At 38.0% G+C, this 19,820-nt stretch overlaps 1 protein-coding gene across 1 annotated transcript in view; it reads right to left on the bottom strand.

Annotated features, from left to right (window-relative positions):
• Window positions 1-3,375: 3,375 nt before the first annotated feature.
• Window positions 3,376-19,820, bottom strand: part of il1rapl1a (interleukin 1 receptor accessory protein-like 1a) — a 111,649-nt gene continuing 95,204 nt past the window's right edge. The window contains exons 7-12 of the mRNA XM_036571430.1: window positions 19,319-19,451; window positions 12,672-12,817; window positions 10,180-10,326; window positions 8,623-8,793; window positions 7,153-7,197; window positions 3,376-5,362 (exon numbers count right to left, since the gene is read on the bottom strand). Coding sequence (XP_036427323.1) covers window positions 4,626-5,362; window positions 7,153-7,197; window positions 8,623-8,793; window positions 10,180-10,326; window positions 12,672-12,817; window positions 19,319-19,451 — 1,379 coding nt within the window. The 3' untranslated portion in view covers window positions 3,376-4,625. The remainder of the gene's footprint in view (window positions 5,363-7,152; window positions 7,198-8,622; window positions 8,794-10,179; window positions 10,327-12,671; window positions 12,818-19,318; window positions 19,452-19,820) is intronic.

The raw sequence follows: 19,820 nt of genomic DNA, 5'->3' as shown, positions 1-19,820 counted from the left end.
CATGTTTAGGGCCAGGGTTTAGCAAAGGATCAGTGCCTCAAATGTTGTTAGTTAACAGGCTACATTAAAACCAAAACAGTGACCATTTACTGTCTTCCATAACACCATAATGTTCCTAAAATTCATTTTAGGGAATGTTTAAAGAAAGAACTTTGATGTCTATGAACGTATATCAATTACAGTACAGAAAAGACAAAGAATGATCCAGCACTAAGCACTGATTAAACAGGTTGGTATCACTACACAGTAGAATGTGGGAGCCTGGCAATTCAAACACTTCATCACACATCACTATGAGATCATTAATACAAGGCACCTTGGGATCAACAATAAAGATAAGAAAGGGGGAGGTTTTGGAGGCCATTCAGTAGAGGCTTCATGCAAACTGGATACCAATCAGCTTATGCAATTTTAAGCATGAGGGGCCAAAGGAACTTTATAAAGACTAACTAGCCTGTCCAAACATGTTTGGTTACAAGGCCCACAAACAGAAGAAGCAGTTCTCTAGTGTTAAGCACACAGGTTTGAATGTGTGCAGACAGTGAGAATGTGTGTGTTAAAGAAGTAATGTGTCTCTCTTGCTGCGTCTGCGCTGTTTCATGTTATCACAGCCACAGATATCACCTAAAAAAAACAATAGAGAAACTGAAACAAACTTTAGTAAACATTAGTACTGTACACTACAAGGGTTGACAGTAAATGAGAGTCAATGTTTAGTTTAAAGAAAAAAGCAAACAGCAGCAACAATGAAGTTAGCTGTTCACACCCCCGTATGAGCAGAAAGAGCAACTCACGTCCTGCAAGGAACCTGCAAAGGTCAGCTTCCTTGTTTTGGATGTGAGCAATACATATAAACTATACATATAAATATTTATAACTATACATATACATATAAAAATAGAACATAGAAAAGTAAATGAGTGCATTGAATAAGTTTAATTGTGTTTGTTTGCTGAAATTGAAGTTGCTTATAGTCTTTCAGTTCAAAGCCTCAAAACCTGGGCCACATCCTGTTTGTTTTGAATTCTCATTCTCATATGTTTGTGTGGGCGTTAACTTTCACTTTGTTCATTTCTCTCACTTATGCAAACGTAAAAGACAGTATATTAGATGTTGGAGTTTCTATCTGAACTTTTTTGTTGTTAACTTATTTTGAAGAAAAATCTGCAAAATGTAAAATTTGTATTTTTTTTAAAGATGTCAGTTATCTCAGTATAATTTTATCAGACAAGTCAAGAAATGTTCCCCACATCTCGTTACTTTTGTCTGATCTGACACAATACATCCTTCAGGGACCTTTTATATCACTGCTCCTTTACTGTGTGACAAACTGCTCTAACTGATTATTGTTACACTTTGTTCAGTCCTAATATTGCCATCTAGTGGGTAAAGATATGGTTCCATTTGGAGGACATCTTATGGATACTGCAGGAAACGAAACCCATTTCTTTCAAACAAGCAGAATGTGCGGGCAGTCTACAACCACATTTCCAAAAATGTTGGGACGCTGTGCAAAATGTAAATAAAAACAAAATGCAATGATGTGCAAATCATTTAAACCCTATATTTCATTGAAAGCAGTACAAAGACAGCATATCAAATGTTGAAACTGATAAATTTTATTGTTTTTTTGAAAAATATATGCCCATTTTGATGCCAACAACATGTTACAAAAAAATTCGGAGAGGGTCATGTTTACTGCTGTGTTTCATCATCTCTTCTTTTAACAACACTCTGTAAGCATTTGGGAACTGAGAGACCAATTGCTGTACTTCTGAAAGTGAAATGTTTTCCCATTCTTGTTTGATACAGGATTTCAGCTGCTCATCAGTTCAGGGTCTCCTTTGTCACATTTTTCATTTTATAATGTGCTAAATGTTATCAGTGGTGACAGGTCTGGACTGCAGGCAGGCCAGTTTAATGCCCGGACTCTTTTAATACAGAACAATGCTGTTGTAATACATGCAGAATGTAGTTTGACATTGTCTTGCTGAAATAATCAAGGCCTTCCCTGAGAAAGACGTTGTCTGGATGGCAACATATGTTGCCAAAACATGTTTATATTGTTCAGCATTAACCTTCACATATGTGCACATCACCCATGCCATGCGCACTAATGCACCCCTATACCATCATGAATACTGGTTTTTGAACTGTATGCTGATAACAAGCTGAGTGGTCTTTAGCTCAGAGGACACACTTTTCCACTTCCCCTCAGTCCATTTTAAATGAGCTCAGGCCCAGAGAAGGTGGTGGCATTCTTGGATCCTGTTCATATATGCTTTCTTCTTTGCGTTTTAGAGTTTTAATTAGCATTTGTGGATGCAGCGCCAAACTGTTTTCACAGACAGTAGTTTTCAGAAGGGTTCCTGAGCCCATGCAGTGATTTCCTCTACAGAATCATGCCTGTTTTTAATGCAGTGCCATCTGAAGGCCCAAAGATCATGGCCAGCAAATACTGGTTTTTGGTCTTGTCCCTTGCATACAGAGATTTCTCCAGATTCTCTGAATCTTTTAATGATATTATGTACCATAGATGATGAAAAGCAAAAGTTCTTTGCTATTTTATGTTATGAAACGTTATTCTTGAATTGTTGCACTATTTGATCGTGCAGTCTTTCACAGAGTGGTGAACCCCTCCCCATCTTTACTTCTGAAAGACTCAGCCTCTCTGGGATGCTCTGTTTATACCCAATCTTGTTACTGACCTGTTGCAAATTAACCATCAGGTGTTTCTTTAAGCATTACACAACTTTACCAGCCTTTTGTTGCCCCCGTCCCAACTTTTTTGGAACATGTTGTTGGCATCAAATTCAAAATGGGCATTTATTTTTCAGAAAAAAATTAAATTTCTCAGTTTCAACATTTGATATGTTTTCTTTGAAGCATCAATGAAATATAGGGTTTAAATGATTTGCATATCATTGCATTTTGTTTTCTTTTACATTTTTTACACCATCCCAACTTTTTTGGAAATGGGGTTGTATAATGAAGATGTTCTGCAACTAAACTGTTTAAGAATAAAAATTGTTGAGTCATATTCTTTAAATGCATGAGAAACCAATTTCATGACAAATATTTGTATAATATTTTAGTTTTTTTTTTTTTGGAATATATGTTTGTGGTCTGTTTTGTTACTTCTTACATTTTGAAAATTGTACTAAACTGAAAAACACTCTTTTAATTCCTGTCCAACAGTTGAAACTGAGAACTGTACAATGTGAACTGACCTGAGAGCTACACACCTAACACTGTAACTAAATAACCACCCTAAGTTGTAGATTTCCATATTACTGTGTTAGATTTCAAGCGCATAACTGCACTACACACACACACATACACATAGTAGGACTGTAGCATTTATGACACGTAACACACTGACAGAGGTTGGTGATTTTAATGCACAGTGACAAACAAAAAGGAAACAAGTATGATTGTGCCTTTAGAAATATAAACACTTCATTTCTGAGTGGCTGTTGTGGTTTTATAATACATAGTAATATAAATATCCAAAATCAGAATACATATCAATCCTCTATGCATACTTAAACCTTCACACAATTTTAAGTCCTTTAAAACTTGACTTCAAGAGTTATACAAAAAAAAATGTAAGTACTTCAGTAGGTTTAACCCAACCATAAGAAAAGTAGCTCACTACTGTTTTCTAAATTAATTTGAGGACATCATTATTTTTTATTGTAGGTTGTACAAACAAAAACAATGTAGCATAAAAATGTATAAAATACCCAAAAACGCACAAGTCTTTTACTCAGCTGTCCTGGTGATGCTGTGATATCAGAGAGAAACAGCTCTTTGCTTATAAAAATAGATTTTTTTTGTTTCTTAAAATACCCTTTATTATTTGAGGATGGGCTCCACTCCTCCGATTTCCCTCCTTATAAAATGCCAAGCAGGAGTTAGCCTGCTACAACAGGATAGCACCACTCCTCATCCTCCTACAGTGGCCCTCCGAGGCCTCCACACTGTTTGCATATACTGTGATTTTTTTTCCCTCGTACAAACTGTCAAATTGTCCAATTGAAACCATAAATACACAACCTACAGAAGCCAACAGAAATCGACGCTTAGATCAACATGTATAGAGCAACTTGAAATCAAAAGAGCAACATCTGATTTGGCCAAGCCTGAATCAAAAATGGTCCAGACTGATTTGAAAGGAAAGCATTGTATGTCAAATCAACTGAAAGTTGAGTATTACAATAAAAAAAGGTAATTAGACAAAAGACAACAAATCTTTTTAACAAAACAAAAACAAAAGGCAGCATGATGAAACGGAACATAGAGACAGGGTGGGGGCAATGCTACAAGAAAAAGCAGTAGACGTCTGCACAAGACCCTGGTTCCGTTCACATGGTTTGGCTGCGTGCATCTTAGTTTGTCCCCGATAAAGTTGATATGGCACTATATGATTAATCCCTCACTGCTTAAGTTCATTTCATTTCAAAAGTGGATTCAGTAAGAGATTAGCAGGCCCAGCAGGACTAAAAACTGGACGCAGAGTGACCCCAGCCTGTACACTCAGCCCAGCACAGCCTCTAATCGCCTATATGGGCTTTATGAAGTTTGGCTTAACCTCTTTAGCCAGGAGCCAAGCTGCAGTTTGGTCACCAGATGACACTGGAGATGCTGGTTTCTCGCGGCAGCAGCGGCAGCATGGCATTGTTGTTTGCATGTGGCTCGTCCAGGCTGTGCTGGCGCAGGCCCTTGGGGCCGGCAGCTGTGGGTCGCTGGCCGTTGAGCAGCGTGAGTGGCAGGTTGCAGTAGGTGTGCTGCTGCGATGGTGGAGGCAGCGTGGCTCCAGCCGCAAGCGGTAGCTCATAGTCGTAACTGCGGAAGTGTGCGTGCTTCTGGCGTGCTAGTGAGTGTGAGCGGTAGGAGCTGCGCAGGGCCGTTCGCAGCTCAGGACGGGCCGGAGCTACGGCCGCTGTCGCCACGGATACAGCAGAGACGGCCTGTAGGTCGGCGAAGGGCCCTGGTTCACCTCCATCTGCTGCGGGGTTAGCTAGCGTGCGGCGCAACGGTGGCCGGCGGCAGGGCATGGCATAGCGCAGGCGCTTCCAGAAGCGGGAACCAGGTTTGTTGCTAGGCGGGCCGCCCCAGCGCACCACCGTCAATGCCTTGATGGACTGCTTCAGCTCTTCCACCTCCTGATAGTTGATGAGGCCACGCAGCTCAGCACACTCAATCAGGATGACCTTGACCTCGCCGGACGCTAGAGAGCCGCGGAGCCGTGACTCCATCTCAAAGATGCTCCAGCCACGCCGCAACACGTAGCCTGGAGTCAGCACGATGATCAGCCGCTTGCTCATCTCCACACAGCGTGCCACATCTTCGATATACGCTGCAGAGAAACAGACACATGAGATCAGGGATGTCCGAACCAGTTATTTCGCCTCAACCTCAATCTGTCTCATTTAATACTGAGTAACCGATATCGAGTCAAAGGCAATCCGATAATTGTGCTTTCGCTGATAGTACAGCCGCACAGTTTACACAGTACATTATGGTTAGTAAAACCATACTCATTCTCAGCTCACCTCATTGTATCATGCTTCTTTCATTGTAAATATTATTCTTGTATCATACACTTTTGCAAGTGGGAAGCAAAGTAAAGAAAATGCATTGACTGAAATCGCAACTACTGTGTACTTGTGTCCTTCCCTTCCGTCTCCCATCACATGCCATGTTATTTCCTCTCCGACCCTAGATACATCTGAGGGGAACGTAGCAAACACCGTTGCTCCAGAGAACAAAATTCCACTGCTCTATATCCCAATGCTGAGGAGCTTTACACCCCTCTAGCTGACATTTGGCTTCGAGCATGGTACTTTTCTATGGAGATTTCACAACCTTAGTGTGTGCAGTTGAATGCTTATGTCAGCAATGGGTGCACCTTAAAGTAGCTTAATTCACTCATTAGAAAGGATGTCTAGATTCTTTTGGACAATGTAAGTGGCTGTTAGGCTGTTTTTATTTTTCACCTTAGAAAAGTTACACATTGCAGACATTTAGATCACTTGCTAAATTCTGCAAACATGCTTCAAGCTGTGGATAATGCCAGTTTACATCAACTTTACAACAGTGGTGTAAATAGATCTTAAAGGAATGGTTTGGCAAAAAATCTATTATATACCCAAATTATAATCTATATAAATACATCTATTATATTTATTATATACACAATCTTCCACTTACTCTAGATGTGGAGTGGTGTCCAGATTTTGCTTATTTAGTTATTAACTTGGACTATGAGGCTAAAACACTAGAAGTCAATTGTCATTTAGATCTTTGCTATAAATACATGTCCAAGACTTCCCTTAACCACATCAAGGCCTTCATTATGGTTGTGCAGACTGGTCTATAACAATAAACATAACTTGTGTAGCTAAAAGCAGTGGGCAGCTATTTTAGATAACAGGTGTGGTGCCAACTCCCATGAATGCAGGCATATGAATGCTACAGATTATGTTTGTTATGTTTTTGTTGTTTCTTTTTTAAATAACTGGTAATGTTTCATTTATGAACTGAAGATAGATTTTTATACATAGAAACATCGGACATTGTGAATCTAGCATCTAAACTCCTGTGCAGAAAAATGGGCCATGCCCCAAATAGCAAAGCATTAAGCTTTAAATGGTCTTAACAACACATTATTAGACAAACAGACAAAGTAACTTAGTATGGGATAGCTCTTCCCTTAGATTTCTTTAAATGTTAAAAACCGGTTATATTAAATAGCTGCCTGCAGCATTCAGCTACACAGTCAAGTTTTTCTTATGTTTATAGTCCATAGCAAGTCATAATGTGTCCTAAACCACATCAGGGTTTTATGTATGGAAAAGATTTGGGTGACCATTGACTTCTAGTGACTTCTTCTTTTAAGAAAACATGAAATTGGATCAGGCTTAATATAGCTAATTCAGGTCCATCACAATATGCTCTTATCAGCTCTGATCAATCAGGATATTCCTATATGTAATATAGTACAAAATGTGAACATAAGGACAGAAAACAAATAACTCTTAAGGACAAATCACACAACCACATTTAAGACAACATTCACTGTGTAACATTCATAGCCTAATGCCTATGTGCATGTGTGTGTATATGTGTGTTAAAGGGAAACTGTACCTCTAAGAAGCTGTGTGTCATCCTGGTAATGCTCACTGCTGAGACCTAAACATAAACATTCAGCTTTTCAGGCAACAATATGAACACGCATACAAGACAAGCATCTGACATACACACTGAACAATACAAACACAGCCTACAAACATAACATGTACTGATGAAGATGACACATATGAATACCATTTAGCTTTTACATTATGTATTTTACATTATGCGTGTGTTGGTCTCAAAAAAGGGATAAAGAGGAAAAATAAAAGACAAAGAGGTAATCAAGTGGTAGCTTGTTGCCCTCTCAAATTGTTTAAAACAGACTATGAAGCCTTTCAGTTTTCCTTCCTTATTCTGTCATGCACATTAAGGTTCAATGGCTTTCAGTGATTACCACAGTGATAGCTGACAACACCTCAAGTTACTTCATGATGTAAACGTTGTAATTTAACACGCAGTGCCTCCACATATAACACTCTCTCAGTGCTACAACTCCTCTAAATGTGGGCGGGAGACTTCACCACTTTTGCAGAGTTTGACTTTCCCACGAGCTGAGAGACTCTTTCCTATGGTAGAGAAGTTTGAGTTGCAAAAAGGGACACTTTTCACAGCAAAGATTAACTGGGTCTTCTCTGTTGTAGCAAAGTCTGTCTAAGCAAAAAAAATCAAATTTTTCTGCATAAAATTTGACTGGGCTGTGTAGTCTTCACTGCAGTAGTAGAGTTTGTTATTATTATTGAAGTGCACACAAGTTACTCATAAGTGTAGTATAGGTATTTGGGTAATATTCTATGAAATGACAGGTTTCAATAATTTACAGTCACAGCAACAGGCAGCATGACCCCATAGGCTGCCTAGACAAGCCTAAATTAAGATTAACCTGAATTATGTGAGCAGACAAATAAGTATATGATATATTTTAATGTTCTACATCTTCACATTATTTTCTATTTGTCGGATGTGGTTTACATAGCTGAGCCTCCACAGTCTACAGTATACTACTTGTACAGACCCAGTTTATAGCTACATTAGCCTATTAGTTTTACTAAATGAAGGCACAGCATTGTTAAAAGTTCAGTTATGTGTTGGGTGGGAATAGTATACAATTGGTTTCTTAAGATGTGCTTTTTTGTTTGTTTATTTGTTTCCTGTAATTAGTTTTTACTTTATAAACTCAGTGAAATAATTCTGGATACTGGCCTTGTCTCAGCAGTAGGTAACTGGCAACAGTGGGTTGGTCAGCTCAAACAAACACAGCAATATGCATGTTATTTTTAAACTTTTTCCTCAAAAGCTAGAGTACTTTCATAGGCTTAATAATTTCAAGGCCTTTGAGGCTTCGCCAGTCTATTTTAGATTTGCTCTTCATCTGCCTCTGACAAGTGTTTTGCATGTATATGCCTCAACACTAAGAGACACCAGGACACAAATATAGACAGACTGACAGACAGACAGATAGAAAGACACATGGGCAGCACATACTGCTGGTAGGGATCAGGTCCCTGTCTGGAATGAAGAGTTTGTAGCCATAGTGTTTCTCCAGAACATCAGGAAGGATCTCAAGAGCGAAACGTTCCTCATCCTGAAGCTCCTGCCCCCACTGATCCAACTCCACTTTACTGTAGGACAGGTATGCATCATATTCCTTATGATCTATGAGAAACAGAAAGAGAAATGTTATGGCTATGTTTACATGCAAAGATTTTTGCCAGTCTGAATACATTCAGATTATAGATTAAGACTGAGGTGTTCATATGCTCACTCAACAGTCTGATGGAAAATCTCTGTATGCTTGCACACTACAAGTAATCCGATCAAAACTAAGGCGCATGCATAGAGTACTACTTAGTATAGACGTTATCATGACAACGAGCATCACTCGAGTCCAATCAGTGTGAGATGAGCAGCAGTGTGCTCCCTGAGTTTTCAGTTGGTGCATGTGTGTTTTTAATAACTTTCGCTATGACGTGAACACACATGAGCAGAACCTCCTTAAACTTTCCGATTGGAAATATAATTGGATACAGGCGTTTACATGGCTATTATTAGTCTTTTTAACAGATTATTTACATGATTACCCATGTCGTTCAATTGGATAAAAATTATATATCAAATGGCCTCAACTGGACTAGTCCATGCATGTATACATGAATGTTTTCCATTTTGATTGAGCTATTAGTCTGATTATTCACAGATAATCAGGCTGCATGTTGTCTTATGTCAATAAAACGTCACAGACATGGCCAGCTGAATTAGGTTTACCCTGCACCCAGTTAGGAGGTAGATCACGTCCTACATCTTTACCCTATTATCTCCCCAATTTAGTCGTCTCCAATTCCACCCGCTAGTTAGGACTCCTCCAATCACACGATACTATCAACACTAGGAGGGTGAAGGCTAACACCGAGACCTGTGAAGCGCCACCGCTTCTTTTCGAACTGCCGCTCAAGCAACGTCATTGGCCAGTTGAACGCGCTCTGAGGAAAGCACCAACCAGATCCAGATCTGTTACGTCAGCTAACAGACGCCTGCGCGGACTAGCATCGCGTTAAGTGATGGGGGGAGAAGGTGGGGCCATCCTACCCACCCAGAGAGAGCGAAGCCAGTTGTGCTCTCTTGGACTCCCGGCTACGGACGGCTGTAGCATCACCAGGGACCGAACTCGCGATCTCCTAATGATAGGGCCAACGCTTAGGCGGTTGCACCACTCGGGAGCCCCCGTCCTACATCTTTTTAAGATTGAAAAATTTGCTATGCAAATGATAAAAAAATCTTGAAGGAACTAATCATGACATCGAGGCAAAAAATGTGTGAAAAATTCAAATGCACTGCTTGTAATGCTCTCAGAGTGATTTTTATATTGAACAAAAAAAGTGGGTTGAAACCTTGCAGTCTAAAATACACAAAGCACTTTGGGAGCATTATGAACTGTATAAAGTTTTTTTGGGTGCATTTTTCCTACTGATGTGTTATGCCTAATCTCCCCACTGGGGTGCACTGTTGAATCACTCTTAGGACTATGTGGAACGTAGTATTTACCTCCATCAGTATCCTCTCCTCCAAAATGATGCCTGTAGCAGAGCAGGAGCTCAATCCTGTAGCATTTATACATACACAGCAGCAGAACCAGCAGCAGCAAGATAGCTCCCAGTCCCCCAGCCAGCTCCACTGTGTACATCAGCTCAACTGAGTGTGAAAAGAGGGAGTTAATGTGGTGTGAGCGTTTAGCTCTAGCAAAAATGTTTAGTAATGGTTTATAATAATTACATGCACATGAAGCATTCATAGCACATTCATTAACAGTACGATAACATTTTAACATAATTACATAATCATCATTCACACAGATTTTGTCTTAGTATACTTAATGAATGATTGAACAATTATTCAGCATTATCAGTAACATTGACATTAAAAAAAAAATTGCAGACATATATTTCCGTTGTCGATTTTTCATTTACATCAAGGATGTCCAATCTTAATCGTAAATGTCCACTGTGGCTGCAGGTTTAATTCTCACAATGCAGAAGTTCACAAGATCAGTTGTTTGAAGTTGCAACTGATAAAACTAGTACAATTATGTGAGCTCCCGCTTGTTTAAAGACCTGCAGCCACACTGGCCCTTTATGGAGAAGATTGTATTGGATTTATATTTTATCTTTGACGTCCATCCTAGAGTAAGTTGCTGGCCTGAAGAGGGCAGCAATTTACTTATGTGAGCAGATGGTGAAAGACAAAAAGAAGCACAAAAAAGTGGCCTGGGAATTTTCTTAAAATTTCAACAGGTAGTCAGCTTCAGCATCCCTCCATGCCGTGTTCTGACAAACCGAACTACTTGCGCAGTTCACACTATAAAGTGATTTGACAGAGCGAGCTACTGTTTCCCTTACAAAAATCACTAAAGCTCATTATGTTAGATTACTAAGGTTAGTCACAGGCTACTTCAAAAAACTATTGAACATTCAGCAGCTCATCTGTCACAGCATTATCTATACATTAGTTAGTTAACTACATACAAGTGATTAATGAGCCTGATAAAGAACTAATTTTATGAACACAGTTTTACTGTGAAAATATGACATCTACTCAACCTGGAAACCAGTTCACACAAAGCTCAGCTGGAGAACTAGCACAATAAATAAACAATAAACCATTTAAATGATGCTGCAGCCTGAGGAACTATGACATTAATTTACATATTTGTTACTATATCACTTACTTTTAGCTATCACTTAATACTTACTATAGCTCAGAATTATAGGCATGATTAAACAAAGCACCACATTTTATTCTATGTTGGTACTTCTGTTTGTCCGACCACTGCTAAATTTTTAATGTGTACAGCTCTTCATATTTACAGACCACACTTAAGCTGATTATTTGATTATTATTCACAGAGGTTTCCAAAACTGGCCTTCAAAAATTTACTAAAAGTTACAGAGAAAATGGGACTCCTAACAACCATGCAAGACCTGGTAGACCACCAACACTCACCATCAGATAATCAGTACTTCAAGCTCTCATCATTGAGAGATAGGAGGAAATCTAGCTCCACTCTAGCTTCAGATCTGAAAAAATCCATAGATGTTTCTATACATTCCTTCAGTCTGCAAAGACAAGGCTATGGATCTGAAATGATATATGTGACCTCAACATCACTGAATGTGTTTAGAATAACTTGGACAGTGAGAAGCTGAAAACGCAACCACCTCCTAAGACTGAATATTGGAGGTGTGGAAAAACAGCCCAGAAAAACTGAAAGCTAGTCTCCAGAAAAGAATGGATGCTATAATGTAGGAAAAGTGTGAGATGCTACATACTGAAAAAATCATACCATTTTTAGTTGTTGAGACTTCTGTGTAATTTTCTGTTAAATATTTATTTTTTCTTGATGCTGAATAACTAATGACAGTTTTGACTGTAAATTAAATAAATAAAAGGTGGCCTCTGACTTTTGCAGAGCTGTACATATTGGAGTAAAAGATATAGTTAGACACTGTAGTTATAATCACCATAATGAGAGGGAAGATAACAAAAATGTATTATGATTTGGAATAACTTTGAAATATATATTTCGCACTGCACCAGAACTGAATGGACATAAAGGCACAGGACACACCAACACAGCTTACAGAATGCGAAGCATTTCAGAGCCTTTAGACTGAGGAAATGGAGAGTTTCTGCATTCTGACGAGGGAAAAGAGATTGGTGGTGTGTGTGTGTACATGTACGTATGTGTGCGTGCATGTGTGTGTGTGTGCTTGCATGCCTATCTGCGTGTTTGGAGACAAGTTGAGAGAGAAGTATTTCTGATCTCCTGGTGCTGTCTCTTCCTCTGAACTGCCATATGAAGATGAGGCGCCTTCAAAGCTGTTTGTTTTAAAAGGGAACTTTAGATGCTAATGTATGCCTGAAAGAGCCCCGGAGGAAAGAAAGAAGGAAATCTGCTGCTGTTTATTTATCACTGCAATACTGCATGTGTGTGTACTTGTGCATGTGGTATGTGTGTGTGTGTGTTTGTGTGTAAATACCTCGTTTGCTGATCTGGATGCTGGCTTGTCGCCGTCCATTCCCATTCTCGGCATAACAAGAGTAATTACCCAGGTCTCCCTCTTCTAATGAGTCTATCGTCAAAGTGATGGACATTTCCTGCTCTCCCAGGTGCTCTCGGATGGTCCTGTCAACACAAACACAAACACACACACAAACACACACACACACATATTTATATATTATTTGGTCTCATATTATACACAAACTAGCTTGGCAATGTTTTTCAACTGTTTGAAGCCATTAATGCTGAACAGAACAATACTGACTCTTTTTTTCTGTAAAAGGCTCTCTGCAAGTTTACCCCCAAGACTGCAACATTTAAAGAAACCAAAAGGAAAAGCTACGCCACACTAAATTACTTTATCTATGGGTTTAATGTTATGTTGTTAAGACCATAAAAACCTTAATGTTTTGACCTTAAAATTTTGTGTTTTTTGAGGAAAATTTGTTCTTCTAATGTAAGATACAGCGCAAAAATGGGACACAGAACAAGCAAGCAAAATTGCTTTAAGAAACTGTAATATGCCACTAATGCTGTGACGCAATATTCTGCAACGGTTGTGCTATTTTTCCATCTTGTGGAAAGATCTGCTAAAAAACAAATGGAATGCATGCAATCTTATAACTCACTTGAGACTATTTTACTCTTCCATTTGAACATCTCGTCATTGCTTTCCACTTTCCTCTCTCTCTCTCTTTCTCTCTTTCTCTCTCTCTCTTTCTCTTTCTCGATCTGTCTCTCTGGAAGTGGAACAGTGGAACACAGGTAACTCACATACTTACACCCAAGATACTAGCAATGAGGCTAATTATTAATTAAGGGTAAATAGCAATTTTCTGACAAAATTTTTCACTGGATATATTAAAAATATTCTTTCTGTTCTATATTTATTTCACAGAATATTCTGAGGACATCATTTAAGCTGTATTTATATTAAACCTGAACCTGGATTTTTGTCCTTTGGAAGCCCATGAGAGCTTATTTTGCACTGTTTAACCCCACCAAAATAATTTTTAAAAGGGTTTTTAAAAGGTTAGAGTCTTCTCTTACACTCTGTTGAACACCATTGTTTGGCTCAGAGTTACAATGAGGCATTCACTTAAAACTTTCACACGGCTGAATAATTTGATCATGGAACCTCACAAAATGCTGACTGTGCCGGTCCATAATTAATGGCAAATGTATTCGTTTGCGTTATTAATCTAATTTTACACCCACATTTCCCTGCGTTAACTGAACACAATCAATGCTGAATTGATTCTGTTTCTGCTGAGGAAAACCTCTTTGCAAGTCATTAATTAGTGTTTGTTATGGTTGTTGCCACCCAGGTTGGATGTATAAGCAGCCTCACAGAACACCCTGGTTTGTCTATTGGCTATAAATGAAAATTTACAGTTCCTCACTATTTTCTTGGAATATAGTGGTCACTTAGATGTCCGAGAGATATGTTGTCATCCTTTTTCAGAACAATTTACTCCAACCATAGAAGCCAAAAACCTCAAAGACTGACAAGACAATTTTGTGAGCAGCTTAAAAAAATTAACAAATTAATGTTGTGAAGACACAGAATTGCTGAATTATTTAGTGATTACTTGGTTACAAAACAGCAGAACTATCCATTTCCCAGTGAAACTTTCTCTCACACATATTACATAGTCATGTTTCACATTCATAATTTCACAGAATCACAAAGTTATATGAAACTCTTCTCAATCAAACTTCATGAAGGTGTGTGATGCTTCCCAACTGGCTACAAGATAAAAGAGTAGGCATTAAAGTTGAAACTACAATCCACCCTAATCACTTCCAAAATCCGGAGTTTCTCAGGAGAACAGAAGATCATTTGTCTGCAAGGTGAAACTGAAGCCAATCAAAACTCAGTAAATTTACATGAGAATGGTTCAATAAGAAAAAATAAGTAATTTAAATAGGAATGCCATCATTTTTTCAAAATTTCTGCATAATTAAATAATTAATTAAATCATTAAGATAAGCTATTCATTACATGTCCTAACTGGCGTTTGAATTTGTTGAAGGGGAATTTGATCGTCTCTGCACCCCCCACTTCCTTCGCACAATTTCTGCATAGTTCAGTTAAGAAGTAATAGAAGCACATTCAGAGCACCTTGAAGTGAAACACATCATTTCACTAGCTGTCGTGAATAGTAAATAAAATGGCTATATATGTGTTTTAGACCTCATAACACCTGGTTCCCATCACCATCACTGTAAAGGAATCTATAATTTTTTGTATAACACACCACTTCAAACCACTCTAAATGACTTTGTTTACATCTAACCAATTGAACTATGCAGAAATTGCAGGGAAAAAAAAAAATCTGTGGAATTCAAATGCATACATATACAATACATAAATTCATAACCTAAACCCCACTGAGGCAGCATGGCAGGACATGTAATGAATAGCTTGTATACAAAAATCCACAAATGTCACAGACGTATTACCTTTTTCACATGGGTACTTCAAAAATGTCATAGGCAATTACTTTTCATACAGTGGCATTAGATTTGCACAACTTTCTTTGCTAAATACACACAATGAGTATTAACATTTACTCATTTGGCTAATCCCAGATTTTAGTTTGAAGTCTGGCAAGAATATGAAAGGTATGGGATAATTAATACAAAACATTCTTCTTCACCACAGCTAAAAACTGATCTACTCATTTGCTGACCCTCAGAACTAACCAAATATGAAGAGGAGGTGTCTTGTAAGTCATGGGATGACACAGCACTGAGGCAGGAGGGTTTGTTCCACATTCCTGTGATGACCTCCATGCAGTCTTAAAGTGGTGGACGTTTTCTTGTTCAGAGGAAGGGTTTGATAACGTTAGAAGCATTTTATTCATAGTTAGTTTTGGGGGTTAGCTGTGGCAGCATGTCGACATACATCAAGAACCCACAGTCACACATAACAACGAGCCGCATGTCCTCCTTTCCTTCTGCATGCCACACTGCTGCATTTGTGTATTCAGAGCAAAAAAAATGTTAAATAATTTAGAATCATTAGAAAATAATTAGGGTAATTTCTGATTACTGATTATTTCTGATTGTTTCTGATTATTATTTACTAATAATGATAACTTGTTGCAGCTGATACCAATTAATTTGCATTTTATGTATTTAAAACAAGTTCAGACTATAATACTTACATGAAGTGCATGTGAGTTTAGACATAACACTATACGCCCAAAAGTATCCAGACATCCCTTCTAATTTGGGAATTCAGCTACTGTAAGGTGCACCCATTGCTGACATAGGATTTCAATTGCACAACCACAGCTTGTATAATCTCCATATAAAAGCTTTGTTAATAGAATGGGACACTCTGGACCAGCTGGCTATGAGACTATGGTCACAATGCCCAATGCCAAGCCTCAGCTAGAGGGGTAGAGAAGTAAATTGTGATGGAGAACCATCAGATTTTGGACAAGCTGGAGTGGTTATGATCCATAACCAATCATTCAGCATCAGTGCAACCTCACTAATGCTATTGTGGCTAAATGCAATCAAATCCTCACAGCAAATGTTCCAACATCTTGTGTAGAGTAGAGACAGTTAGAAGAGGGATAAATTGCCTATTAATATCTTTGATTTCAGAGAAAATATTGGATGAGCAGGTGTCCACAAACTTAGATGACAGCTTAGTCAGACATGACGTTTAAATCATTACAATATTATTGAAAATACAATACATTTAAATTATTTTGTGTAAATATTTAACAATTAACAATTTAACAATGATAAGTGAAAGTACCATTAGGAAGTGAACTGCATCATTTTAGAGAAAGGACTCCTATTGGTATAGCAGCAGTGTTCCTCCAAGAAGATCCAGTGGTGTTTTTCACCAGGTTCCATTTGAGCGAGTTAAAAAGAATGGAAGTGTCCAGCACTAGTGATTACACAAATGTCAATTCTAATAGTATGCTAAATTATTGGTTGGAATTATCAGCTATAATTCAAATATTGGGATAATAATAATAATTACACATATTCCACCCATATATCACATCCCCCTAGAAATAAACAAATCAGATCGTTCTAAAATTTCAGGATACATTGCATCACATCCCCAAAAAAAGGCACTGAAATCAAACTGTAGTGGGACCCAGGATTTACACCCCTGTTTCAAAGCATCTTCCAGCATGCAGCCTGTTTTAACCACAGAAAGAAGCAGCATATCTTGTGTAATGAGCTGCAGGTAATGGCGAAACCACAACCACTTTTAAAAACAAATCCTGCATATGTTTACCATGCTCCGTATTAGTAAACTAAGAGCTAGTGCTGGGACAGCAGATTCCGATTCAGCAATAATTGGAGCATTAAGACAGAAGCATCTAATCCCCATAAGTGAGCTTTGTAACATAAGGGTCTAAAAGTGAGCTTTTCTGTGGCTAGATGAAATGAACCGTGGCAGTTCCCCATGGTTAAGTGATCTGCACTGTTCTTTTACTATGAGTATGTGTTGTGTAGAGTGTTTTGTGTACATGGCCCTTGAGGAGCCTCTCTCATCCACACTCAGTGTGCATAGCTGATCAGCTGCATTATTGATATACCGTGCACTCAGCGTGAGATATTATAGTGAATTATTCAAGAGTTCTTCAGTTTTCAGATCAGCGAGAGAGAGAGAGAGAGAGAGAGAGAGAGAGAGAAACAGAGAAAGAGAGAGCAGGAGCAAAAGAATCCCTAAGGTGTTAATATAGTGTTTTGATGTCTTAATTAATGTAGATTAGAATGTATACAAATTATGGTCTGCACAACATTTGCCCTACTTCGGACTACACTATCCAAACACATATGTCCAAAGCAACACAATTTTTTGTACTAAGCCTTTTGTGGCAGTTTCAGACACAATTTGAAATCATTCTGCCTGTGTGTTATGTACGAAATTAGTGCATAAGCCTATACATACATTTTCATGCCCAGCGTGCATGGAAAAACACAGAATGCAATTCTCTCCCTCATATATATGCATTTGAGGGAGGGCCGTACAAAACGGGGAAAGGTCACGTAAACATGGAGTGGAGATGTTGGAAAGGCGGCTACAAAATAAAATTGTAAACTCTGTGTCTAGCTCCACCTTTTCTGAAAGTGACCTTTGCTGAAAATGACAAGAGTACAAATATAAATTACCCCAACTGCAACCTGATGCAAACACAATTAACTAATAAACAAACAAACAAACATAAAAAGGACAAGGGACAAGTTAAAATACACAGAGCTAGACACGGACAACCTGATCACAATATAGAACAACAAATAATTTTATTACCAAAACTGAAACATATTTTGCTTTATGGCATCTAGTACACTTTTGATGAATCTATGAATTTTAACAATAACAATAACAATAACAACAACAATAACAACAACAACAACAACAATAATAATAATAATAATAATAATAATAATAATAATTATTATTATTATTATTGTTGTTGTTGTTGTTGTTGTTGTTGTTGGTGTTGTTGTTTCTTTATACACCTTTTTTACGCAGAATTCCCACACTTATAGCTTATAACGTACATGATGGTCACACATTTTAGCAAATGTTAATCCTATCTCCTTCTTGCTTCTTTGTGATTAAGAAGTTATATTAACAAACAAAAAGAAAAAAAATTAAAAATATATATTTTGTTCATTTTCAGTGAAAATATATTTTTTTTAAAACATTTCTTAACTTTTCTTAACGGTTTTAGTGTAAACATACATTACAGTGCATTACAGTGATTTTTAGATGGGTATTAAATTAATTACCTTAAAAGCTAATAAACAGCTAATATGAAAGTGTCAATAGGGGGAAGGACTTATGATTATCAATAGTAAAAACATCAGTTTACAACAATAAAAGAAATAAGGCTTGAAACATTGTTGTTTTGCCCTGCCTGTTACACACAGACTTTGTAATTTATCATATACCTTATACATGTTACATAGACGGTGGACAACAACTCAAGAAGTCAGGGGCTTCAGCAGGGTTTGTACGCGTTGTACATCTCAAACTATTATTACTAATAGTAATGACAATACTAATAATAATAGATTATGGGATTTCAGTAATGTAATTCTTCAACAAATTAGACCCACATAGTGTTCAATCATTTATATATCACTCCAAATCATCCTATTTGATGTATGAATTAATAATGGTAATAAAAAATATTATATTTTTGCATATTTCTCACATTATCATGTTTAGATTTTGTCCATTTTCAAGCCAGACAAATGTGTTTTCCAGCTACATTCACATGAATTCTGCATTGGTGTGCCAAAGTGAGGAATATCATATGATCATATTGATGGCGTTTTATAAAAACAATAATCCACTCAGGGCTGTTCGCTCCAGTGATTTCTGTACAATGCCTAACAACACCTCTTAACAATGGGAAAAATAACTGTAACAGATGTCCTCAAGCAGCTTATTGCTCTTATTTAGTGTCATTTTTGAGAGCGTACCGTCTGCAGCTGAACCTGCTCATTTGTATTCTTATTATTATTTAATTTCTCATATTGTAGTCTTTCATTGCTCAGTCTCCAGTTAAATGTCATCATGGCGGCAAATGTGTCTGCTGTGTGAGCTGTCCCCAGGACATGGCACCTCACCTGATGTCGCTCTCTCGGATGCGGCTCTGGTCCATGTCCTCGATGAACTTATCCCCCTTCATCCAGTAGACTAGCGGGCTGACATCGCCACTGTAGCCAAAGAATGCACGGCATGTCAGGTTCACTGCCGATCCTGCACAGGGCAAAAAAGGACACAGTTAACATTTCGACCAATCAGATCACACTCAGCAGAGTCTACATCAAAGCTCATTCATCTCTCAGGAGTATGCAGGATAGAGGTGCTACACTAAGCCATAATCAAGCCCATAAATGGTGCCCCCAAACTAGTGATTTGCATTCCGACTAATTTTGATATTAAAGTAGGCAGTGGAAGGCATCTGAAAACATGTCTTATTATTTAAAAAAAGCTGAGGGAAATCAGTAGTTTTCATTTGCCTCTTCAGATATGAGCTTAATTACAGCTAACTGGCCCAACACTGGATGCTGATAAGGACTCATCGTCTTCTCATCATCGTTTTCTGCACAGTAGAACACATGTTTG

The sequence above is a fragment of the Colossoma macropomum genome, unplaced genomic scaffold, assembly GCF_904425465.1.
Source record: "Colossoma macropomum unplaced genomic scaffold, Colossoma_macropomum, whole genome shotgun sequence".
Taxonomy (NCBI): domain Eukaryota; kingdom Metazoa; phylum Chordata; class Actinopteri; order Characiformes; family Serrasalmidae; genus Colossoma; species Colossoma macropomum.
This window is presented reverse-complemented; position numbering and strand designations above follow the sequence as displayed.